The 27,161-nt window shown below is 37.6% G+C and overlaps 2 protein-coding genes across 2 annotated transcripts; both read left to right on the forward strand.

Annotated features, from left to right (window-relative positions):
• Window positions 1–1,858: 1,858 nt before the first annotated feature.
• LOC129273098 (high-affinity choline transporter 1-like) lies at window positions 1,859–18,554 on the forward strand. Its single transcript, XM_054910148.2, has 10 exons — window positions 1,859–2,144; window positions 4,033–4,215; window positions 6,568–6,675; window positions 8,363–8,518; window positions 11,041–11,189; window positions 12,440–12,565; window positions 13,376–13,529; window positions 13,962–14,179; window positions 14,685–14,855; window positions 15,405–18,554. Exons 2-10 carry the CDS (start codon window positions 4,050–4,052, stop codon window positions 15,828–15,830), a joined length of 1,674 nt encoding a protein of 557 aa, XP_054766123.1. The 5' UTR covers window positions 1,859–2,144; window positions 4,033–4,049; the 3' UTR covers window positions 15,831–18,554.
• A 7,580-nt stretch (window positions 18,555–26,134) lies between these two features.
• LOC135156086 (uncharacterized protein K02A2.6-like) lies at window positions 26,135–27,093 on the forward strand. The gene is made up of 2 exons (XM_064107218.1): window positions 26,135–26,299; window positions 26,623–27,093. The coding sequence occupies exons 1-2, from the start codon at window positions 26,135–26,137 to the stop codon at window positions 27,091–27,093; spliced, it is 636 nt and encodes a 211-aa protein (XP_063963288.1).
• Window positions 27,094–27,161: the final 68 nt, after the last annotated feature.

A 27,161-nucleotide genomic window follows, 5' to 3' on the forward strand; every position in this document is an offset into this window, starting at 1 on the left:
TTTAGCACGGCTGCCCTGATTGGGAGCTCGAGCGGTCGAAGAATTCAGTTCTCCCAGGTACCCACTTACTACACCTGGGTGGAGGGTGGCAAAATCTTACACATTTTTAGAATGTCAAAATTATTTAAAACTTGAATTAGGTATGCCGTTTCTCAGTGAGTTCCATACAACTATACACACGGAGGTATCAAGCAAACCGCTTGGTCATGTGAATATTTTAATTCCCAGGGATATTGGGGGAGAATAATAATATAAGTAGAGGCTGAGTGAAAATGACACACACAAAACGGATGTTACAACATTACAAAGCATACGGCGCTCTTCCTCTCCCTCGACTTTCTAATAATAAAAGGGAATGCGATTATTATTTTTGCAAACTTTTCAGGAATTGAACCTCAAAGTGTAATGAGCCCTGTCAAAATGAACTTTTCCCATTCTTCTGCTTTAGAAATAACATTCTTCGCCCCCATACTTATGTTTTTATTAGGCAAAAACTTATAGTGTAGTATTCACTGTTACTGGTAATTCAGATGCTACTTGCTATACACATCAGACAGAAGCTTTTTGGTTCAGGTATAACTGTTTGAATTGAATTAAATTGAATAACTGTAAGGGACAAAACTTATATTATTACGAAAAATAATAACAACATCAAGGTCTGTGCATGTATTTGACTCAGGGACTCAGGTGAATATGTTATCTCAACAGCCTTGAAATAATTGTTATTGTTTTAAAACGGAATATTATATTTCTTTTTTTTTTTGCTTGATTTTTCGAAAGTGAAGCCATACATGATAATGATTATTATGGTAACCTTCGACTAGTGGTTTGACAGCGTAGTTTGACGGGGGGGGGGGCTTGATGATCTAAATGTGACTTCAATCTTGCTCAATTAATTAAATGGGGGTAGTACAGATTTACGAGACCCAGACTTCTCTTTTTGAAATGATTATTTTCCTTCTGTTCTTTTCATAGGGGTGGTCACGCATATCCACTACTCCTCCCCCGTCTCCTTTCCAGTGGCGCCGCCCTGGAAGAGCACATCTCTGCCCGGATAAGAGCTGCACCTAAACAAAAAAAAAACAAGCAATCTTTTAATTCCAATTTAATTTAGACCATGGTCTACCATATTGTTGAAGGCCAGAGATGTCAGAGTTTTATTCACATGGTATATGTTTCTTATTCTTACTGTGTTTTTTCCTCATTCTTTCATTGAGAGACAACTATTTCATCTATCATTACGAGGAAGTTCGGAATGATCATGATGATACGAGCGTAAAATGAACTGATGAATTTAACCTCTAAAGTAAGGTATTTATGTCACGATTGGCTATCCAATAGTTAAACCACAACTTAAGACCAGAGTTCAAATTAAACCCGACTTTGGAATACGGGCAAAAAGTTTTTTTTTCGCCTTCGGGGAGTTGTCATAAGACACCTCAGTGAGTCATAAAAAATGGCATGGGCCCCCAAAACCTCCATCGCTAAGATGAGAAAAATAAAGAAAATGAAAGGAAGAGTGAAACGTGATGTTATTTTATAAATGTATTTCTAAATTTGTCACAAAATTAGCTCTTCGTATCGCGAGGGGCAAAGGTGTAGCTCGATCCCTCGGGACATTTTAGAAATTATTCGCTCCATATATCATGTTCGGCTCCTCAAAATTTTGGCTCACTACGTCACTACATAAACCTCCCTATTAAATGAAGCATACACAACCTGAACATTGGCAAAAATAATCATGATAATATGAGGAAATAAATGAATGAAACATGGATATCGATTCAGTACAAATGCTGCGAACAGCTGTCTTTATTCTTCAAATAAAAAAAAAATGAAGCCATTGTCTCCTCTGAACAATCTCAATAATTCATTCTTTTGAAAGTGAAGCAATGGACGTGGTGCATGCAGAAAGTGTATGCACCAGTTATTTTGTGTGAGCGTTTAAATGGAAGTGGGAAGTTCAACTCTGTGATTCTGTTATCGGGTATATACCAAACGTGACCTTGTTGAATGTGTATATTATGTTATCGTTGTGATGCGTGGATATGTTCAAGCGTGATCAAGCTATAACGTAAATGGATAAGGATGTCTTAAGATTCCGATTTTAAATTTCAGAACGTGTTTTGGGAATCATAGTAAAGGTGAGTTAATTATCTTATCAACTACTGTGAGACACGCGAATCTTCAACAAGTTAATTGAACAAAATTCATGATACATGCACGCCACTGTCGATAATGCACATACGTTATTACCATATTTTTTAAAAGGAATTCCTCTATATGCGCAGAATGAGAATTTGATTGGGTTTGAAAATTCATCTTGATGAGACCACTTTGGCCAGTTCTCTAGCTGTTTAATTTCACATTATGAAAATAAAAGTTAAGCATGTTAAGGAGTTAAGGGTAAATGAGTTTTAACCGTGCCTCTCAAAGCAGTTGATATATCACCAAGCCTTAATTCTTTCAAATATAAGTTCAAAAAATTTCTCCAAGATAACCATTGAATTTAACTCTTCATCACTCAAACTCTTGTATTTTTTTACTCAAACATGATTATCATGTGACGTACCTTTTCCATCTTTTTCGTTCCTGTTGATCAGCAAGGTCCGTCTGTGAGTGCTGGGGCTGGATTCTGGAGACCTTTAATCTCTCTTTTTCTTATTTCCTTTTCTATTTTAATTTCCCCTATTTCTTTTTAATTTAACTGGTTTATGCTCAAGTTGTTATTTTGATATGTATATGCTATGTAACTACAAGAATATTTATTAGGAGGCTGCACTCTACAAGCTCCGCTTTTTAGCAGCCTCCTCCATTTCCAACCTGATATGTAATGATCTTGAATATAATTTTTGTACAGGGATACTTGAAATATGTTTTGTTATTTATATGTCAAAATGTACAAAACAAACTGGAATTGTTGAAAATGGAAATAAACGAAATGAAATTGAATGTGTTTGATAAAACCATTGCCTGGGTCAAGATTTACCTTGGCATCAACAACAAATCTTTGGCCTTGAAAATGAGACAAGCAAAAAAACATGTCTCACTGTTATTATGTTTTAGCCACGGCTTTTTACATTTTAGTAGAGATATATGGGTGAGTATATTATTTCAGCTACATTTTGAACAGACTCGGAATCATTGCCCTCCCGTAGTCGCAAAATGATAAGTTGATGTATACGTGGAGGCAAAGGGGACTGGGTGCCAGATTACGATGTATAGAATATCCAAAATGATGCATAGATCTACCGTAATGCAGGTCATAAATATATTTTCTCCCGTTCCACCCCTGGGAAAATTATTTCGAATGGATATTGATGTTTTCAATTACATTTCTACCGTTACATGAGGGGAACGAAGATGTATTGCTAAAGTACCCTGACGTCGTCCTGCATTACATCTCGAAAAAAAGGGGAATGTTTTTATGTCGTTGAAAGAGATTGTATAGGACTGCAAGGGGAACTTGGATTCTCAAATGGATTGAAACAACAATTCATAGATTTCATAACGGCTTTATTTCATCGTAGCCATTGTGGCGCCCGGGGCAAATAACGTTTTGAGGAGTAGCCATGAGGGAGACACGTTATTCATTGTCCTGAGTGGAATTGTATTGTACGGAACTAAAGACGAGGCCAAAACAATTCTTCTTAGGGCAGTATATGTTGCATCTTCTAAAAGTATAATTAAAAGAAGATATGGATAATAATTTACCACAATATCATCAACACACACACAAGAAGAATTTCCAATTATGGACAATAAATAAATACTTACACTTATACATCCAACATTCTCTATCGATATTCTTTTTATCATTTGAAATAGATCTTCTGAGCCCTTCCTATTTTATATCTTCAGCCATTTTCATAACGAAATCTCAATAAAAAAAAATTATCGTTCCATATTTTATTTCTTCTTTTGTTATCTCTCCGTCCTCTCCTGTCCCTCTTCCCCTCTCCCCTTTTCACTCTCCCTCTCTCGCTCGCTTTCTCCCTTTCTCGTTCTTCCCCTTTCTTATATCAATCACAGATTAATTTCACTGCATCATGGCGGTCAACTGGGTCGGAATAGCTGGTATCGTGGTCTTCTACCTCCTCATCCTCGCCATCGGACTGTGGGCGTCCAAGAAATCCAAGGGTGACTCTGATCCCGACAGCGTGCTCGTAGCTAGCCGAGATATGAATCTCTTCGTTGGGGTCTTGACGACAGCAGGTAATGGTGTCGGGATATTTTGATGGGGGCGGGGTACAGGACGTCGTAAATATAGGGATATTATACGGTTACCATGTAGCCCTTCCCTTTTTTGGCTGCTATGCTTCAAGCATATATTTGCTTATATAGTTTGCCTCTGCATTTTACTTATTATATATATTTTTTATATATTGTATTTATGTCTTTCTCCAGTCACTACATATAAGATTGTCACTTGGTTATGTACTTTATGCTATATTATGATTATGTCTCAAGCATTGTAAATTTGTTTTGTATATATTCCAATAAATGCAGAAAATCCTGCAAAAAAAAAAAAAAAGTTACACGGTCTAAACCCCTCCGTTTGTATTCTTCCTTCTTTCTTCCCTTTCTCCCTCTTCCCCCTCTCCCACAACTTGAAAAATCCTAACGGTGAGCGCCCTTCAGTTCAGTTTTATTTTTCTTATTTCCAACAGAACAGTCCGAGAACAGTATACAAATCCATGAAAATACAATATAAAAAATTGAAGTATAATACACAAACATGTATGACAATATATATCTCTTTATTATACATTTGAAAACTGGATGGATCATAAATCATTATTTTGTAGCTGGCAATAACATGTTGGAAATGGAGAGTTCCTCTGGAGCGCGGCCCTTGACCCCTGTAACGCGGCTCTTGAGACTAAAAGTCTATGGATAAGGGCGTATCCCTGGCTGATGGAAAGACCACATTGTCTCACACTGTACTCCACGGTGTATCCCAAACTGTCCTCACACTGTTACATTTAACCATTTTAACAGAGTAGACCATATTTCTGCACACAGTGTAAACACCGACACTGTGGAAGTGTCCAGAGTGTGGACAGTGTATTTAAGCTGAACACTGACTCACACTGTGGAATTGTCGTCACAATGAACACGCTGTGAACACACACACTGTAGGGGTGTCCACACTGTGGAACTGTCTCCCACTGTAAAATCTATCAGTGTGAGTAATTTATTCACACAGTTGATTTTGTGAGCACATTGTGAATACTCTCATTATAGATGTGTCGACAGTGTGGATTTGACCTCACACTGTTATTCTTATAGCATTTCAACAGTGTGAATCACATATCTGCATATAATATATATAGAACACTATGTGAATACACTATGAATACTTACGTTGTAGATGTGTCCATAATGTGGAACGATCAACAAACTTTTAGATTTGAATATTTTCACAGTGTGACTCATATTTCCACACAGTCCACTACGCGAAAACACTGTGGAACTCTAACACTGTATAGGTGTCCACACCACACTGCAGAAACGCCTTCACATTGTTAAATTCAAGCGTTGTATAAAAATAAATTGTATGCATCACGTCCTCATATAGTCAACTATATGAACATACTGTGGAGCACTCACACTGCATAAATGTCCACAGTGTTGAATTGCCTTCATATGTTTTAATTTGATCATTTTTTAAAGTGTGGATCACAACTTCATTTAGTCCACTTTACACTGCAAATACACCGGTATTGATTTAACACCAACTCGGTATCTATATATGTCCACACCAGAGAAGTGTTAAACAACACCAGATTGGTTTTGGTCTAACACCAAATAGGTGCTTATATACGACACCAAGTAGTATTAAAACAGCATCGGTTTGATTCCAAACTGGTGTTGTTTCAATACTCTCTGGTGTTGACATAATATAGATTCGGGCTTGTGGTAAATCAACACCGGAGTTTTTGCAGTGTACCGGTATGTGAATACACTAGTTCTTTCCAGAAGAGGTGGGTATGGTGTAGGCCGGGTGTGGGTGTTTGTGTGTGTGCAATGTGCATGAACTTATGATATAGACGTGTCTTTTATGGTATGGTTGGTCCCCTGAAACTCAAGAAATTTACTGCTATAATAATGATGTTATTTCCATCATGAAGGTACGGAGCCTTTAAAGTGCCATCGACTTGATGACTTGGCGAGATACTTTATCTTGCCATGTCGACATAATAACCTTATTATGTCGACATGGCGAGATACGTTATCTCGCCAATTCGACTTATAAAAAAGTATTTAATGTGCCATCGACTTGACGACTTGGCGAGATACATTATCTAGCCATGTCGACATAATAACCTTATCATGTCGACATGGCGAGATACGTTATCTCGCCAAGTCGACTTATAGACATATAACTTTCTTTATGTCGACTTGGCGAGATAACGTATCTCGCCATGTCGACATATAACTTTCTATAACTTTTTATAAGTCGACTTGGCAAGATAAAGTATCTCACCAAGTCGTCAAGTCGATGGCACTTTAAAGGCTCCGTAAGAAGTTAATAAACAATCTTTATTTCTTATTCCTTAACAGCTACCATTGTCGGGGGTGCGTACATCAACGGAGCGGCCGAGTCGGTGTTTGCATACGGTCTCGTGTGGACGCAAGCACCTTGGGCTTATGCCCTCTGTATATCACTGGGTAAGTTTCGAAATAAAGAGAGAGGGAGAAGGATAAAAAGAGATCGAAAGAGAGAAAACGTCAGAGGCAGCGGCATATAGACGGGGAGGGGCAGAAATAGAGAGCAACAGAAGCAATAAAATCCGACGAAAATCTCCGATACTACGGCTCTTATTTCTTGACACAAAACAAATTTATGACTTTTGAGGATTGTAATGAGCTTGGTTATTACTCAGTACAAAATCCAACTTGTGAGTTAATTTCATAGCTTGAGACTAAGATATACATTAATAAATGGCCGAAAATGATATGCTGAGGATTGGATGATAGTCCGTTATTTTCTTTTCAATTGTGATGACTACTTTCCTTATTTTGGTGTGTCAGTTCTAGTCTTTTTTTAAACCAATTTGGACCTTGACATCTTTCATGAGGTCCAGATTAAATCTGATTTTGATTCTCAAATTTTCGCTGGCTTTATACTTGAAAATACTAGCAATCGATTTAGCAGCAGCGAACATGTATGATGATAGCAAGATTTTAACGACAACTTACCATTTGCATTTGAAACAGTGATTTTTAAATTTCATTTCATCGCACTGCCAATCTCGAAAGTGTGTAATGATTACAATGCAAAAACTCCGGTATTGATTTACCACCAGGCCGGAATCTATATGTCCACACCAGAGAAGTGCTGAAACAGCACCAGTTTGGAATCAAACCGATGCTGTTTTTATACTAGTTGATGTTGTATAAACACTTATCAGGTGTTAGACCAAAACCAATCTGGTGTTGTTTAACACTTCTCTGGTGTGGACATGATAGATTCCGGGCTGGTGTTAAATCAACACCGACGTTTTTGCAGTGTATTCCTATTTACATTTTTTGTCACGAACGGCACAGCACACTGCAATGGAAATGGTATTATCATTTATATAGCCTATATATTTTCTCTTTCTGATCACAATGTAATTTATGAGTGATTGTTGTCATTTAGAATAAACAAAAACTACAAAAGACAGTGCATCCTAAAAGACGCTCGGGAGCATATGGATTAGTTACCTCGTCCATGTCGTCGGGAAGAACAGCTATTGTCCCACAGTGTGGAACAGTGTGGAACACAATGTGAAATCACCTTCACACTGTTCAATTTGAGCATAAAGTGTGACTCACATATTCACATACTCGACTATGTGAGCACGCTGTGAACAGTCACACTCACGAGGTGTCCACAGTATGCAAATATCTTCACACTGTTGAAATTGAGCATTTTAACAGTGTGGATAATATTTTCACATTGTCCACTATGTGAACACACTGTGACCACACTGTGACACCGCGTTCTTTCCAGCAAGATGATGTTCATATTCACTTAGGCCCGTATTCTGAAGTCGGGTTTAAATTAAACCTTGGTTTAAAGTTGTGGTTTAACTATGGAGAGCCAATAGGGGCACAAATCCCTCACAATACACATCCAATTTATTAACTCAAATGAAACTCAAATTATCTAGGAACGATAACTGAAGTATATTGAGGTATTTTTGTTCAATGTGAAATCAAAAGGAAACAAAATAATTAACATAAGAAATATACAATATGAAAATAATTTGTGAATTTTTGGCTCCCCATAATTTTAGCACAGAGTTAGACCATGGTCCAAGTTAAACCTGACCTCAGAATACGGGCCATATTGTTTATTTTCTATTCACAGGTGGGATTTTGTTTGCCAAGAATATGAGAGCTAAAGGTTACCTGACCATGCTCGATCCATTTCAAGAGAAATACGGCAACAGAATGGGAGGACTTCTCTTCATTCCTGCCCTCTTCGGAGAGATCCTTTGGTCAGCCGCCATCTTGTCAGCTCTTGGTAGGAAAATTACAAATATAATTTTTGAACTGGGTGTACTTTAAACTCTGGTATGAGTTAGCGTTAATTTAGCATCTAAAAAAGATTGAGCAAAAATTTACCTATTATTGGGTAAAAACGGAACATGCATATTTGCTGCGTAATTTTCCCCTTCATACTGGGTAAAATGCAAGTTTAAATAGTAAATTTCAACGCAACATTGCGTAAAATTTACATAGTATTTGATATCATTTTACCCAGCAAGCATACATGTTCCCATTTTACCCAATATTGGGCAAACTGTTTCTAGAGTGTAGCCTTCTGTGACACCAATCTCTTACTATAGAAGTTATTGTGGCAGCACATTTTGGTGTTCAATTTATTCCTGGGCCCAAGAAACAGGGGAGCTGGCGGCTTCCAAAACCCTTTGCGAAAACGTAAAAATTACCACCTGATTCTTATTTCATACATGATCAGCCCTCCCCCTTCCCCCTCCCACTTTCAAACCATTGTATTTATTCAGAACTGTCTGGGAATCATAATAAATTATTTTATTCATCTTCAAATCGAGATGATATGACAAAGTAAACATTTAAGGAACATACAATGTTATTTTATTTGACATGTTTGGCTTCCCATAATTCTAGTACACAGTGTGACCACATGGACTAAATAATAAAACTAGACTTCAAAACATGGGCCGTTACACTCTAAAAACAGATAAATTTACCCAATATTGGGTAAAAAGGGAACATGCATGTTTGCTGTGTAATTTGTTCCCTCAATATTGGGCAAAATACATGTTTGAAGGGTAAATTTCAACACAACATTGCATAAAATTTACAAAAATATTTTTACCCAACAAACATGCATGTTCCCATTTTACACAATGTTTGGTAAACCTTTTTTTAGAGTGTATCTTTATGTACAGTGGTCTCTTTTCAGAAGTCGGTTTAATTTAAATGCGGTATGAATATTCATGATATTGTACTTATAACTCTGGATAGCCAATTAGGAGACAGATCTGAAACCGTGCAGTTTCAATTCCGCACTTAAACTATTTAGTATGGGTAGGATACTAACCAAATCTGTGACAGCAAATAAGGTAAACCCTCTCAAACAAAATTGTCTGGGAATGATAACTGTGATAATATTCTCCACCATTAAATCGTGGGAACCCAGCGGAGGAAACAACAACAAAAACATTCGAACTAGACACGAGGCTTGAATTATGGCTTTAGCCGCCAAAGTGAAAGCAGAGTATATACCTATAATTTGTACAGGCAGCTATGAAAAGTTATTGTGCATTCTCACAAAATAATGTTTTAACCAACCTAGTGGGTTGGTTAACATATGAACCTACCAAATTTTGGTTAAGAGAATCCCCATCTGTTTGACATGCAATGTTCCTTTAACCAATAGTTCGTAGATTCGTTCCCAACCTAATAGTTTTTGTGAGTGTGTGCAATGTGCATACTATACTAATACAGAGGTTGAAATAGTTTGAAATATATAAATTCATATGCAATTATTTATCATACGACTACTATATTACAGATAGTAGTGAAAAAATTTTGTAATTGCATTAACGTACAATAGATCGATTGTTTTCATCGTAGTTTCACCAATCTAGGATAAAAGAACGCAGACAGCCTTCCCCGTTTATTGATTTAGTCTATTTTTCGATCAATACACCAGCTGTAATTAAATTGTGAATGAATAAAGTAAAGCACTTCAATTATGATCATATTATAGTTTATAAGGTCCGCAATCGTAAACACATGCTGGCTTCTTTGCGAATATATTGGGCATATGTCCTGCTTTATATTGTCGAATACAGTTTGTTTTATTTTAATTGTACTATTCGACGCTTGATTTATTTAATGTGCACTTTGGTGCGTATTGCGAGATCCCTTATGAAAATGATAAAATAGCAAAATAAAAAATACTTAATGTCCGTTTCTATAGCTGAATATACGAATTATCTGATAGAAAAAAATATCGCAATGAAAATAGTATATGATTTCGAATGCAGTAATAATAAATGGTCTTGGTTATTTGAAGATTATTCTATATTGTATATTATATATAATCTTTTATCAAATATACATTAAGAGAACTAGACTTTGATACGTTCTCGCAGTTTATTTTTTTAGGATTGATCTCATCGGATAGTAAAAATATTAAACGGAAATCACGTGATCTGGATAATTGATTATCACGTCAAAACTAGGAATAGCATACGACGGCTTTAATATACAAATTCTAACGCAATTATGTGAATAATGTTTGGTAGATCGAATTTTACATACGGTTCAATATTCTGAAAAAATTTGCAAACGAGTGAGCGAAGAGAACAAGCCTAAGGTTTTTTTTTAAAGTTATTTGAGGAAGGTTAAATCGAACAGATACGAATGGGAAGTCCCATGAAAATCATGACATTAATAATGAATAAAAAACAATTACAAAGATTTTACAATAAATACATGGAAAAGCTAACCGACATTGTGTTTTCATTATGTATTACTCCATTTTTTTTACAGGAACAACGATGAGTGTGATCCTGGATTTGAATGTAACACTGTCTGTGATCATCTCGGCAGTCATCGTCGCTTTCTATACTTTCTTTGGGGGTCTCTACTCTGTTGCTTACACGGATGTCGTGCAGTTGTTCTGCATATTCATCGGTCTGGTAAAACATTGACTCGTTTCCTCGTATTTTGTCGGATAACAAATCGTCCAAAATGTTTGTTATCATTCATTATTAAAAAAAAAAAACTTCTGTTAAAAAAAGGGGCAAAAGTACAGTATATCCTCTTAAGGTGCGTCGTCCATTTCCGCACGTTTGATTTGCAAACCATCACTTTAGAGCAATTGTCGGGGATCTGGAAAGCGTTTGATCAGAAGTTTGTCGTCTGAAAACTTTTCTTGACTTTGATTTGCAGAGAAGCACAAGTATCTGAATGTTATATTGGCGGATAAAACAGCTTGCAGGTTATTCGTGCATGAAATGCTCCCATGGAGGGATTCGAACCTCTTTGGTTGAGGGCAGACACACTTGACGCTCACCCCAAACCTTTCATTTGGACTCACCTTGCAATTGATTACACTCGACTTACAAATGTTGGGCAACATACTGTCCACACAACAATTGGTTAATAATAATAATATAGAGTATTTATAAAGCGCCAAATCCACATTGATTATGTGCTCAAGGCGCTGAAATATACTTGGTATATCATTATTACCCCGGCTGTAGCTGAGCGGCCATATAGGCGCTAAAGCATTCAAGGAATAAATCCTACCGGGTACCCATTCACCTCACCTGGGTCGAGTGCAGCTTTAAGACTTTATCCAATCCTGGGTAGTTTTTAACTAATAATGTGTGCTTTGGTTGAAAACTACACAGTGCTATTGGATGATAACTTCCTAGAGTTTGATAATTTTTTAACCAATTGTTGTGTGGGTAGTATGTTGCCCAACATACAAATAGCTTACTACCCTAACCAACGATAGGCAAAGTTCTCCCCCCATTCTGTTTGAACAGAATATTATTTTTGTTCATCTATTTAAGAAGTTCAATCTATTATGTAGATCTCAGTTATCAGGGTCATATTTTTAATGGAAAGAGTAAACCGAGCCAAAACGTCGGTCAAGTCGCAGTACAAGAATATCACTACGATAGTTATGTTTGTAATGAAAGCTTTTTAGTGAGCCACCTTAAATTTTCTATCGGTACCCATTACGATTGGCTGAGAACAAAGTCCGTAAAAATCACTGATTATTTGCTTCCTGAATCACTACATTAATCGTTGGTGTGAACTCGGTTCATAATGCAAACGTGTGATTTATATGCGTAATAATGGAACGAAACAGCTTCAAATTCAGCAAAACATCCCGTCTATTCATAACTGAGTTCAGTATTGTTTCCATCCTGTACAGTGGTTTTGTGTTCCTTTTGTGATGACGTACGAGCACGCAGCACCCATCACGTCCACATCAAAAGGATGGATTGGTACCATCAAACCATCGGATGCCGGTGTCTGGATAGACTTTACCATGCTCATGGTAAGTACTTAAAGGCACCATGCCACAGCCAATTAACTAGAACAGCGCCCTCTCAAAACTTAAATTACCTCTAATGGACACTAAATCCATGAGTAATTGTGCAACGAGGAATAATTTTATTATAGTCATTATACAATTTTTTTTAGCAAACCTTACTATATTCGAATGATCACTACCAATTGGGGGTTGTTATATAACAAGAAGTAACCAATGTGTGGGTGGCTGAAAAGAGTGAAAGGTGTGAACGAAATTGAGGGGGCAACACATGCTTGACAGGGGAGTTTGGTTAGATTGTCGAGGAGGAGCCCCGCACCTCCGTTAAAAATGTCAGCATAAGGTTCCTAAATATAGTTTCGTGTTTTACCACTTCCCCCTTCCATTCTGCAGCGAACTTTTTTTATGGGGGGGGGGGGGATTTTAGACAATTGTCGACAAAGCCCTCCCAGCTGTTCTTTGTTATTTGACGAGAATTTTCAATGAGCTTACTGTATTCTTGCACCATTCCCCGTGGGATTTGTGAAAACACCCTATACACTGTAAAAACTGTGGTGTTAAAACCGACACCAGTTGGTGTCTATAGAGGCCCACACCCTGAGGTGTTAAAATTACACCCTAGAGATTGAGTGTAAATGTAACAACCAAAGCTGTTGCAATAACACCTAAAGGTGTTAAACTAACACCTTCAATTTAACGCCGGAGTAAAATAATTGATGTGGTCCTCTATGTACACCAGTTAACACTACAGTTCTTGCTGTGTAAGTGTCCTTTTCACCGACACTATCTATTTCTTGATGTTTTCTTTTTTTCAAGTTACTGGGTGGGATAACATGGCAGGCGTACTTCCAGCGAGTCTTAGCAGCCAGGTCACCTGAAAAGGCTCAGAAGATGTCATACATTGCTGGGTTCGTCGTACTCTTAATGGCAGTCCCAAGCGTACTCATTGGTGCTGTGGGATACAGCACAGGTAACAGTTCCTGCAGTTCCCATTTCATCGATTCGGTTTATCAGTTTTCATGATAACTGGGCAGCGCGGCGCCACGATACTTTGATAAAGGGGTGGGGCAAGAAGACTTTAAGGTGGAGCCACCTTTACCTAAAGGTGGAGTCACTCTTTTTCTTTCATTTGAAGAACGTGTTTAATGTAGAGTTACGCGACCCAAAACTATTCTTTCTTCTTTCTCCCTTTTAATACCCCCCTCTTTTCCTTCTTCCTCTGGTCATGATTCTATTGACGGTGATCTAAATAATGTTCGTTTTGGGGATATCATTTTCAAAAGGGGGACCGGCAGGTACTATCCTGGAAAACCATTCATATATGATATTTTATGGATTACTGAACACTTCTAGTTATGTTACCTTGATATTAAATACCTCTATCAAATTGCCTATACGTCAGACTGGAACTCCACCGCTCTGGATTTGAACAAGACCAATCCTTACGAGGAACCGGCCCTGATCCTTCCCTTGGTGATACAGTACCTGACTCCTACCTACGTAGCGTTCGTTGGTCTTGGAGCCTTGTCAGCAGCGGTCATGTCCTCGGCAGATTCCTCGGTCCTTGCAGCCAGTTCCATGTTTGCTCATAACATCTGGGGAGGTCTCTTCCGGGCCAAGGTACGGATGCTGATGGGCAAGTCCATTGTAACATATTGATACCCATACACGCTTCCGAAAGCAGTCTTTAGAGCCTCTTTTAGATGATCCGAATTCCCTATTCTCATTTAGATTGGCTGGATCCTTGTAGGTGAGAATACTGGATAACACCTCACGAACTTATCCAGACCATTCCCGAGGCTGTGGACACTTGGTGCATTCGACTGAATTATTGCTAAGACTATTCCAGGATTTCCTCATTCTAATGTAAAACGATTTCTTACTTTTTCATGGACTGACATTCGAATATACATTACAGGTCCTAAAGAAAGTTACACTAACTTTTTTGTTTAAAAATGTTCGTTCGATAGAAGACGTTTCCGGGTCTTAGCAAAGAATTTGGAGGAAGAAAATTGATATGTCTGAGTGTTAATCCTTTTTATGCTTTACCTGATTTTATTGGATATTTTGTCATTATAACAAATTATTTATTCATAATCCTTGTGTCTTTTGATCTTTGTCCCAGGTATCGAAACGCGAACTGGTGTGGGTTATTCGAATCTCAATTGTGATGACTACTGTACTAGCTACCATCATAGCCCTAACTGTCCACTCCGTCTATTATCTCTACGTACTCTGTTCGGATCTCGTCTATGTTATCATATTTCCTCAACTCGTATGCGTCTTGTACGTCAAGGTAAGTGTCTCGACGTTTGATGCTCCACACTTGCACCATAATTACATGTAGAAAGGCGCCATGTAATAATGGGCTAAATTGACCGAGGTAAAAATGTTAGGGGTGAAACGGCAGAGGTAAAAATGGCCGAGGTGAAATGGCAGAAGTACAAATGGCAAAAGGTGTCTATAGTAGGGGTAAAATAGATCAAAAGGGAGAAGGAAGTTGAATCCAAGGAAGTTGAATCCAGAGAAGAATGGTGATACTGACATAGGCTATTACATGGCGAACATCCTCGTTGATACATGTCACGGCTTATCTACTTTATAATAATTGTGTGTGAAATATCAATCCGTATCTTCCATTAATTCATTTGCTTAATCGTCACAAAATATGGTTATTACCTTCGCTCGAGCAAATATCAAATTGTTGGGTCTTTCTCTAAAAAACAACAACAACAAAATAGTATTTTTTATAGTATCTGTCAACATTATTATCCAAATTGTGAGAAAAAAATAATTCAAAGTCTTTTGAAATAACGAAGTGCTTTATCCATTCCACTTGTATCAGTTCTCCAACACTTACGGATCACTTGCGGGTTTTATCCTCGGTTTCATTTTCCGAGTCGGAGGGGGAGAAGAAACTCTTCACATTCCTGCTTTCATCAAGTTCCCCTTCTACAGCGAAACAGACGGCCAACGTTTTCCATTCCGGACTTTTACCGTCGCCACCTCTTTCGCCGTCATCATCGTCGTCTCGTACGTCACCGATATCGTCTTCAGGCGAGGTCATCTTGGACCTCGATGGGATGTCTTCAAGTGCGTCACCAACGTCGAACCCTTGCCTGACGAGGTCAAGTACGAGGGCGAGAATGACGAACTGCAAATGAAGAGCGAACGATCAGGAAAGGAGCAAGTCGAAGAGGTGGACGAGATAAAGAAACCACTTACTCGTAAGGACGAGTCAGAATACGTTGCCGGTGATACGAGGATATGAATTAGCGATCGACCACGACGCTTCGTAGCTGCGCTTCCACTGTTAGCCTATAACAGAAAACTGCTGACAACCAGCCGGTGAATGTACATTTTAGGCACAAACTCTTTTTATTTCCTTTTTTCATACGCACAAAACATTGTAACTGAGGTTTAAATAAATTCGATATAATTGTTTTATAAGACAGCTCGACACACTATAGAAAGGAATAAGGACAGAATATTTAAGAATTGCGCATGCTAAGTCGTAAATTATGAACCTAAGCATGCGTATGCAGATCTTGGAAGATTTAAGATCTACGCATATCCAGTCTGACTGAGCACGCAGAGATCTCGAATCTTCCGGGGTTTTGTTCCCTTTCTTCCTTCGCATATTCTAAATCTTCCTTATTAATAAAAGTGCCGGCAAAATGAAATAACATTGATAATTTTTCATTTAAAGACAGAGTTGCATTTTCCAATACGTATGGCATTGCTATTGGGCATTATTCTTTTGTTCGGTGATTTATTTGGACATCACCCTTTCACTATTAACTGGTCAATATGAAGTCCTTGATTACCATTTGAGGTCACAGAAGAGGCCTAGAATATGAAACGGGAACTGTAAATATCACTTGGGATTACTGTACAATTGTATTAATTCCATAGGTGAATCATTGTGTATATCAGCAGTTTTATAAGTCAAGAAAGAATTACGTAATCAAAGATTGAAACGTATTCTTCTTTTTTTATAGGAAAGTTGTTCGTGTGAGTTTTATATCTAGTCGTTCGGAAATATTGAGCGTAATTTAGCAGTTCATAATGTTAGTAAGGTGCGAAACGAATTCGAGCTCGAGAACTATAATGTTATTGAGCCATGTAATGAGCTCTTTGTGAAAATAAACTGAGTTCCAGAAAACTGATCAAATTTTTATAAGATCACTGCACAGTTACACCCAGTAAAAATGAACAGTATTAATAATAAACAGCCTAGCTTCAGTAATCTTTTCTAAGCACATGTGAATAATTAAGAGAATTGTTCAATCACAGAGAGACTATTGCCCGGCCAAACATCATTTGGTTTCAGAATTCAAAGTCACACAATTGCAAAAGAAAGACCAATGAAAATGGGACGGGATTGAACAAACTTCCCAGCCAATTACACATGTCCTTCACGGGCATGTTGAAGTGACTGGCTCAATCACAAAGAAGCTACAGGAAGTTAACATCATTTTTTTAAAGGTCAAGTCCACCCCAGTAAAATGTTGATTTGAATGAATAGAGAAAATCAAACCAGCATAACGCTGAAAATTCATCAAAATCGGATGAAAAATAAGAAAGTTATTACATTTCATAGTTTCGCTTATTTTCACAAAACAGTGATATGCACAACTCGGTGACATGCAAATGAGACAGTCGATGATGTCCCTCACTCACTATTTCTTTTGTTTTTATTCTTTGAATTATACAATATTTCATTTTTTTAAAGATTTGACAATAAGGACAACCTTGACTGAATCATATAGTATTAAACAATGCTAATTCCACATGTTCATGGAGGAAATACCCATTGTTTCACATGACAATGAGTAGAAAATTAGAACATTTCATTTTTCATAAAATAAAATACAGAAGAAAAAGTGAGTGGATGACGTCATCAGTCTTCTCATTTGCATACCGACCAGGATGTGAATATAACTGTTTTGTGAAATTAAACAAAACTTTAAAATGTTTTTTCCCATTCAATTTTGATGAAATTTTCAGTATTATGCTTGTTGGATTTTTCTCTTTTTATTCAAAATCTACTTTTTGTTGGGGTGGACTTGTCCTTTAATGACTCGAGACCAATCACACACCCATACACAGATTTCCCGGGGATGTCCCTGCAGTAAGCGGGGAATATTCTGAACACCGTGTCTATCTCTGTGTGGCTGTGTACCATACACACAGATACACACGATGTGCAGATTATCACACGAGAATACCGGGAATGTCAGAACGTGGGAGAGAAGTCATAAAAAACCCCATGGTTCCAATAAATTTTTAACTAGAGGATACTTTGCTATATAGGTGTCTGAGTTAGCAATTGAAGTTAAAGGGATTGGCTAACATTGATTTGACTTTTTAAAAATCTGAGCTAGAAGGTCACACTTGTCACCTGTGTCTGTGATATGTTACAAAAATGTAGCCCAGAAAAAATCTCGTCTGGAAATCATTTTTTAGTGCTTCAAAAGAGAAATATAAAGTGACCGGAAACACCATCTTAATTTCATCCTATACACTTATGTGTTCAATTTAAGCGTTTTTAAGACGCCTTTTTACAAAATTGGGTTTTGCCTTGTTTTTTAGCTTTTCATTCTCAATAATGGTTGTTTTCAGGGTTTTTTTTAAAATACATCTACTTGTACATATGTTTCATCTTGGTTTGATAATTTTTTTAATCGGCTGCTCACAAAGTTAAATAATACCTTTAATTGACATCCGATTAAAACATGATATACGATCATGGTGATTCAAAATCATTTTTATTTGAAGATCGCTTTAGACTTTTTCAAACTGTTTTATTTTACTTGTTGTGCATAATGTATATATCGACAGATGGTTTCCTATTACGGACATCATCCTCACCATGTTCTGTAAAATTTGAATTTATAAAAATATCCTCGTGTGTATCATAATGTTTGTTAACTTTATTATGTTTTTTTTTATCTAGCTGGTTATATCTCTATTAAAAAAAAAACTTTACACAAACTTTGCTATGTTGTCGTGTGTGTGTGTTTTTTTTCTAGTTGTATAGTGCCATAATAGAAATGTTCATGTCGTCATTCGTATATTAGAGAGTTTTCGCATTTACTACAGAGCCGCTCTCTGCAATGCAGCAAGTCCTTTGAAAATACAAGTCGTAAATCCCACAGCTGACAGCAGATCATCCGAAGATTTGCACCGGACTAACTATTGCAAATTTGTCTTTGTTTAGAGTCAAGAGACTACGCTGCTGTCCTGGTCCATCAACTTTCGACAAAAGCCTCTCAGCTCTCCATTGTGATTTGACTTGCATGTTCAAAGGAATTGGTGCGTTGTCGTGAGCTTCTCCGAAGTGCGTGATAAAAGTCTGGAATGATGGATAAGTTTACCAAACACAATAGCTTCCTTGTGCCGGCTTGTTTTTGAAGAGGCAAATCAGGGGGTGGGGGGGGGGGGGGGGACACCGCCATTACAAGGTGGACACTATGCTCGTCCATTGGCTTTCAAAAAGGGCCTTAAACAAGTAATATTACTTAGATCTCAAAATATCCTAAACAAGTATTTGTCATGTATTGCCCCCGAACCTTAGATGATATGCCTCAAATACTTTATTTTCATGACAGGGTGAATATAATTATATACCCTTTTCACATATCCATGGTTGAAGAAAAAATAACATCATTTTTCCAGTACCTTTTTGCTGCATTATATTGCGTACAACGCCCAGTCAAGAAAAAAAGAACACGCACACACACACAACACACACCCTTCTGTATGGCACGCCATTAGGGAATCCATTTTGTTCAAGTGAAATATATTTTTAGTGATTCCCTAATAGCGTGCCATACTTTCGCATGCTTCTGCGGACGAGAATGGTGTCCAACTTGTAATGACGCAAAAGAATTCAATAACTTTTAAACACTCTGCAAATCAGCTCATTTTAAATAAAAATATACCATCTTGATGGAATTAATATTGATTTCATCACATGACCTTTAAATGGCAGATGAAGGGTAAGATAGAGAAAGCTGTGGTCATGTTCTTGTAGCGATCAATCTTGAGGGTGCTGGTCATTTCATCGACGCTCCATATCTACCTATATCTACCTACATGTATGTCAAGAAAACATGAATGAACTTCTTCTCGTCTGTAAATGCAGTTGTCGTCTTGTTTTATACCGGTCATTGTATAAGTTGATTTAATGCCACTATGAAAAAAACAACACTTTGGAACAGCTGCACCAAAGTGAAAAGCGCCAAAGTGTTAAACCTCTTTGAAAAGCGCCAAATCTACACAACCCCATACATGGACCATGTAGTCTTATATTGCGCTCCATTGCATAAAAGTTTCTATTATGATATCTTTTGCCGTGAAATGGTAAATTCCATGAAATCAAAGACATTTTGAAAGGCTGTTGAGCAATTTTTTTAATGATATACTGTAGTTAGAATACATTTTTTTATTTATTTGGAATCGCCTTTTCTTTCATTCTCTCTTTTTTCAATCCTCACTCACTTCCTTCTTTCTTTCTTTCTCTCTCTTCCTTCTGGTTTTTTTTTTCTTCCTTTCCCTCTTCCTTTCTTTTCAATCTATCTTTCTTTCTCTCTCCTCCTTCCTTACTTTTTCTTCCTTTCTTTCTTTCTCTCTCTCTCACATTTTACTCTATGATGATCTTTCTTTCTCTCTCATGCACACACACACATACTCTCTTCTGTTCTACCATGGACCTAGATTGCTCCCTATATATATGTTCCTCTATCATGAAAGGGAGAAGCATTCTCTGCGATTTTCTCTCGCACAAACACACCCTCAGGCACAAAATTCACAAATATTACTTTCTTTCAGTGAATTTGAATGAAATAAGAATTCACAAAAACAAAGGTTTTTAAAATAATCCCAGCTTTCTTCCATGTAATCGTAAAAATATCTTTCAAAAGTACATCAGGATATAACTTATAAATCATTGGTATTATTTGAGAAGTCTCCATTATTTAGGTAAATTGTATGGCCTAAGATGGCCAAACACTGGAATATCATCACAATCTTCTTTAGTGGAACAGTTATAGTTAAAAGTAAAAGAAAGTAATTGCCGAAGACAACTTCTTCATGAGAAAGCTTTCAAAATCAAGGTTAATTACCACACTATAATATCATAGATCCAGATCTGGTACATTGAAATCAACTCGTCATGAAATCTTAGATGAAAACCAATAAATTCTAATGATAACTAACACATAAAGGCATATAATTTTATGGAATTCTGTGCTTATTTTGCTCATTTCACAGCAAAGACACATTTTTTCCAGAGTCCACTGGCACATATTTTTTATTTATACATACAGACACTTGGGTGGTCATTTTATCAGATTCTGTTCGAACTCATTTTGAGATCGTTACCACAACTGGTATTTATCTTTAAAATAAAGTAATTGCTGGGTGCATGACCCCTTTGGCCCTGTAACATAAAGTTCAGCGATTGATTGTGGGGTATATGTTTACAATTGATCATACACAGTAATCAATGCAAATTGATTGTATAAATTTTCCCCACAATCAATCACTAAGCTTTATGTAACAGGATCCAGGCTTGACTTCTGAACTTAACTTTAAAGGACAAGTCCACCCCAACAAAAATTTGATTTGAATAAAGAGAGAAGAATCCAACAAGCATTACACTGAAAATTTCATCAAAATCGGATGTAAAATAAGAAAGTTATGACATTTTAAAGTTTCGCTTAATTTCACAAAACAGTTATATGCACATCCTGGTGGGCATGCAAATGAGAATACTGATGACGTCACTCACTATTTCTTTTGTATTTTATTATATGAAATATGGAATATTCTAATTTTCTCTTCATTGTCAAGTGAAACGATTGATTCTTCCCTGAGCATGTGGAATTAGCATTGTTTGATACTATATGATTTAGTCTAGTTTGTCCTCAATGTCAAATCTGTAGAAAAATGAAATATTGTATAATTCAAACAATAAAAAACAAAACAAACAGTGAGTGAGGGACATCATCGACTGTCTCATTTGCATGTCACTGAGTTGTGCATATCACTGTTTTGTTAAAAATAAGCAAAACTAAAAAATGTCATAACTTTCTTATTTTACATCCGATTTTTGATCAAATTTCAGCATTTTGCTAGTTGGATTTTTCTCTTTTTATTCAAATCAACATTTCTCTGGGGTGGACATGACCTTTAATGTGACAGCTGACAGGGATAGTAAATTGCCACTTGGAACATACCTGCATAGTCAAAGGTAGGGATATAAAGAGTTATGGGAGTTCCATTTTAAAGCAATCCATACAAAGTGAATTGTGGATAAAGTCTGGGTTTTTTTAAAAACAGTTTATGCCTAATAAAAAATTGTTTATCATTTTGAACAGCTGCAATGTATGTCAGTTCTTCATCTAAAACAAAAGGACCAACTAAACTCATTTGTATGATTATATACTCCTGATAATCATAGGCAAAGTGTGACATTAACAAGATTTATCAAAAACATTTTAATCAATTAAGATTTTTAAAATGAATGCCATATTCATCTAAAGTTCAGTTTGTAACCAAATAAACATTTATTTGTAAAATATATATATGTAAAATAAATACATTATCATGTTATCAGTACAGAGATTCTTCTGACTGGTAGAACTCAAATACACAAATTTTCATCTTTTCACAATCAATTTGTTTTTTACCTCGTGTGAGCTTTTGTCTCCTCACTTCTGAAGATTTCTTCAGACTAGCGCTGACTCGAACATAGATGGGTAGTGTAATGAGATAAGTTGTATTTATTTGTACTGCGCGTATGTACACCTCTTTGCATGCGGGGTAAGGCGCGGGACTGTCCGAAGTTATTAAATAAAGGATTAGTCAACTTGTGTTATGGAACCTTAACAAATTGTCTTCGAGTCCTTATTTGTATGGGAATACAAATCACAACATGGTGGCAGCGGTACAGAACTTTCATCATAGAAATGACTGGATCAATTTTGTTTCGATATATCTACCATAAAGATCAGATGGGAAACATTTTATATTGTGCCGTGTGATTGACGGAATTGACTGAACCGGCCTGGTCGTTTGAGCGAAAGCCCAGTGAGACACCGTGCCGAAGTCTTCCCGTTGTGTACCGAAGGAATCCACTACGGCGCTTGGGGCGATACGTTATGGTACACACACACCCATGAACTTTTCAAGCGCAGGTTGCCATGACATCGACGCGGACTGATATTGATTGATCAAGCATCGCGACATAAATTATGTTGATGAGGATCGTCAACGTCACAATACGACCGGACGGGACCCTTTTGTGATAACGTCTACATCTAGCTCTTTATTGGGAACGACAAGTAGACCAAGATTTGCTGAACTGGATTCCGGTGAAATTTAGATGTAACAGAGGGCCTGCAGTTCCATCATAGGAGAGACTTTCCATAAGTTTCCACGGGCTGCATAACTGAGGATCGGAATGTTCAATGATTATGAATCTTAGATTCCAGTTGAGAGACAAATTGGGTGATTGACTTGGACTGGATCTGCCAGAAGATACATTTCACAGATGACAAACTAAGACTAAGTGACCGTGTCAGTGAGTATGTGAAAGGACATGACAAGATCAGAGTCTATTTCAAATGAGGAACTGAGACTGTAAATGTATATTGAGCATTGAGGACACTCTCTAAAGAATTTGATGTTCTTACTCTTTCTATTGAAATTGATATTCCTTGATGTGTTAGACTTAAGGCAATTCCCTGAAATTATTTGTGCATGAATGATGAATTATTACATGTTTCTCTATTTTGTATGTAGACTATATTTGATGTATAGATTCTAGATTTAGATCTAAGGTGTAACACAAGGTTTTACCAAACAGATAGAAGAAGCAACAGGGTGAGAAGCATGAGATGGGACCAAAGAAATACCAAGGTTGCCATTCATCAAAGCAGGTCCATGAAATGCACGAGGATGATCATCCAGATGAGGTTGAAATATGCAGATTTGAGACAATTTCTATCGATTACATTGAGCAGAATGCTTAAGCCATAGAAACCAGCAGTCCTAAAGATGCTCAAGAAGACAAGGACAATAGTCACAGGATATGGCCAGAAGGTTATACCATTGTTCGGAATCCACACAATCACATGTATGCGAGGCGACAAGAAGATTGACGCAGCATTCTATGTGGTGGATACTAATGGACTAGCCCTCGGAGGATTGCCATTATCGCTAAAGTTAGGTCTTGTGAAAATGAACTGTGAGGTGAAGGAGTCCTCAAACTGCACTATCACAGACAAGGAGCAGTTAGAAAACTCTACCCTGATCGATTTGAAGGCATAGGACAGTTCAGTGGAGAATATCACATAGTCGTCGATAAAGATGTGCAGCCTGTCATTCACCCTGCAAGGAGATGTCCAATACATATCAAAGATGAGATAAAACAAGAATTGGGCGAGATGGAGAAACTGGGTGTGATAGTGCCTGTTTTTGATCCAACAGATTGGGTATCAAGTTTGGTTTATGCCCAGAAACCAAATGGACATTGGCGTGTATGTCTGGATCCCAAAGACCTCAACAAGGCAATCAAGCGAGCGCATACCACAATTCCTAACCTAGAGGAGATAAAACACAAGTTTGCAGGAGCCCTGGGGCCCGTTTCTCAACACCGTCATAAGTCTAACTTCTTGACTAAATCGGAGATAGTGAGCTACTTGTCCGCTAACCGTTTCACGAAGCCCTCTTTACCAAGATCGGGTACAACAACCTCACTAAATATTTATGACACCTCCGAACCTGTCATAACTTCTTTCTTAATGACGTAGTGGCATCACGTGGGTAGACTATGACATGCAAAATTGCCTCGAAATTTGACAATTGTAATCTTACGTAATCATTCATAGAAGTTGAAATTACATTGCAAAACAGGTGTGATAGATCATTCAATAATAATTGTTATGCACAGAAACTATCAAAACTGTTGGTAAAACGCAACAAAACCACTCATTTTAAAATAGTAAAGTAATTGAATCGATAAAGATTCTACCACGGCAGGTCATCCATAACTGGACTCGTATTCGTCGTTTTCAAACACTTATCAACATTTTTGATAAATTCTATCTCTAATTTATGCAAAGAATTTGTCAAATCGTGTGTTTCGGTATGTAAAAAAAAAAAAAAAAATTAATTTAAACTATATTTTGATGATGTTTGGAACCATAAATAAACGTATAATTATCATTATTTTACAAAGATAACAATTGTGGTTTACTTTCGTAAACTATCAAAATTTACTATCCCGGGGATACCCATCTCATTGTCCCCATGTGATTTTTTAGTCATGAAATGATATATTCATAATTTGATTTTCTCAGCAATTAGATGCTCAAGTCTTCATGGTTTAAGTATGCATGGTTCATATTTTGCCTCTGCTATTATTTTTATTAGATGTATTTCCAAATTAATCACAATAATTGCAGTTTTATCACATTTTTGCTTTTCAAAAATTATGCTATTTTGTGACTAAGGCTACGTCTCGTCTGCTCTTTCTACCGATAGTATCGATATCAAGGGATTCTAGTTAGGAAGCCCTTCGTGAAACGGGTTTAGTAAGATTGGAACTAACTCCGTGGTTGGTGGATAAAGATATGACTAACTTGTCCAGGTGTTGAAAAACGGGCCCCAGGTATTTTCAACGCTCGATGCCAAGCAGGGATACTGGTCAGTAAAGCTGGATGATGAGTCAAGTACCCTTACTACCTTTAACAGTCCATTCGGCAGGTACAAATTCAAAAGACTTCCGTTTGGATTGTCTGTATCCCAGGATATATTCCAGTGGAAGATGGACCAGATATTAGAGAAAAGTCCGGGGGTAATAGGCCTAGCTGATGACGTAGCCGACATTGGAGCAAATTCAGAAGAGCACGACCGGAATCTACACCATCTCATGCAAGTAGCAAGGGAACATGGTCTAGTATTCAACATAGAGAAGTGTAGAATCAAGAAGGACCAGATCCGATTCTTTGGATTGATTTTTGACAAGGACGGTGTTCACCCAAACCCTCGGAAGACTGCAGCCATTGATGCCATCAAGGCACCAGCAAGTACGAAGCAGTTACAAGAGTTCCTCAGAATAGTGACCTACATGTCTCCATTTATCCCCAACCTTGCAACACAAACATCTCCACTTAGAGAGTTGATGAAGAAGGATGCAATCTTTGCATGGACAGCATCGCATCAACAGGCATTCGAGTCCATCAAGAAACTGATCAGTGATGAAGTCACTCTGGTATACTTCAATCCTGAGGAAAAAGTGGTGATCGAAGTTGACGCTTCATCTAGAGGACTCGGGGGCTGCCCTGACACAGAAAGGCAGACCTATAGACTTTGCATCAAAGTCACTGACTGACACAGAGATAGGTACGCCAACATCGAGAGGGAAATGCTCGCTGTGATATTCACTTGCGAGAAATTCCATACATTCGTGTATGGCAAGCCATTCAGGATTCTTTCTGACCACAAGCCAAATGAGATGATTCATCTAAAGAACCTCTGAGCAGCTCCCCAAGGTTACAGAGGATGCTTCTACATCTTCAAGGTTACGATGTAGTCATCAAATACAAGCCTGGACGTGAGATGTTGTTATCAGACGCAATGTCAAGACTCAATCCCCTACGAGGTCCGACTATAGAAACACCAGTGCGCATCGATCATGTCATGTTTTCTGAAGAGAAGATTCAGCAAGTACGAAATGCAACTGCCTAAGATGATGAGTTATGCGCATTGAGAGATGTCATCCTTCAAGGTTGGCCTGGAGATCGACGTGATGTCGCACAACCACTGAGAAAGTAATGGGCATACCGAGATGAATTGTCCATTGAAGATGGTGTGTTGCTCAAGGGGTCAAGAGTGTTCATTCCAAAAGCCTTAACACAAGAATTTCTAGACAAACTACACAATGCACATCAAGGAGTAATAAAAAGCCAGCTACTGGCAAAAATTCCATCTACTGGCATGGCATAAATTCACACATTGAAGAGAGAGTGAAGTCATGTCCAATATGCCAGGAATATGGAAAGTCACAAACACCAGAACCACTACATCCTCATGACATCCCGACAAGACCTTGGCAAGTCATCGCAACCGATCTATTTCACCTAGATGGGAAGGAGTATCTGTTGGTTGCGGACATCTACTCCAAGTTTCCAATCGTGAAGAAACTCCAGCATACAACAAGTGCCAATATCATCGATTTGATCAAAGAAATATTTTCAGAACAAGGCACACCTGAAAAGGTATTGAGTGACAATGGCCCACAATACAGTAGTGCACAGTTCAAGACCTTCGCTGAAGAATGGAGGTTCACTCACATAACCTCAAGTCCAAGATACCCCCAGTCCAACGGTTACATTGAACGACTGGTCAAGTCCATCAAGACGACAATGATGGAAGCAAAGCAAGCCAAGCAGGACATCAACAAAGCCTTGCAATACTTGAGAGCCACTCCCATTGACCATCACCAGCAGAAATACTGTTAGGCAGGAAGATACAATCAGATCTTCCAACTAGGATCAGAAACCACGATCCTAACAGAGACGCTGTCAAA

This window comes from Lytechinus pictus, chromosome 12 (genome assembly GCF_037042905.1).
Source record: "Lytechinus pictus isolate F3 Inbred chromosome 12, Lp3.0, whole genome shotgun sequence".
NCBI lineage: Eukaryota > Metazoa > Echinodermata > Echinoidea > Temnopleuroida > Toxopneustidae > Lytechinus > Lytechinus pictus.

Excerpts from the sequence above, each read along its gene's own strand:
- LOC135156086 (XM_064107218.1), top strand. The coding sequence starts at position 26,135 with ATGCTTCTACATCTTCAAGGTTACGATGTAGTCATCAAATACAAGCCT. Across the intron at positions 26,300-26,622 it reads CTGAAGAGAAGATTCAGCAA|GAATATGGAAAGTCACAAAC; the intron begins GTACGAAATGCA and ends CCAATATGCCAG.
- LOC129273098 (XM_054910148.2), top strand. The coding sequence starts at position 4,050 with ATGGCGGTCAACTGGGTCGGAATAGCTGGTATCGTGGTCTTCTACCTC. Across the intron at positions 6,676-8,362 it reads TGCCCTCTGTATATCACTGG|GTGGGATTTTGTTTGCCAAG; the intron begins GTAAGTTTCGAA and ends TTCTATTCACAG. Across the intron at positions 8,519-11,040 it reads CGCCATCTTGTCAGCTCTTG|GAACAACGATGAGTGTGATC; the intron begins GTAGGAAAATTA and ends TTTTTTTTACAG.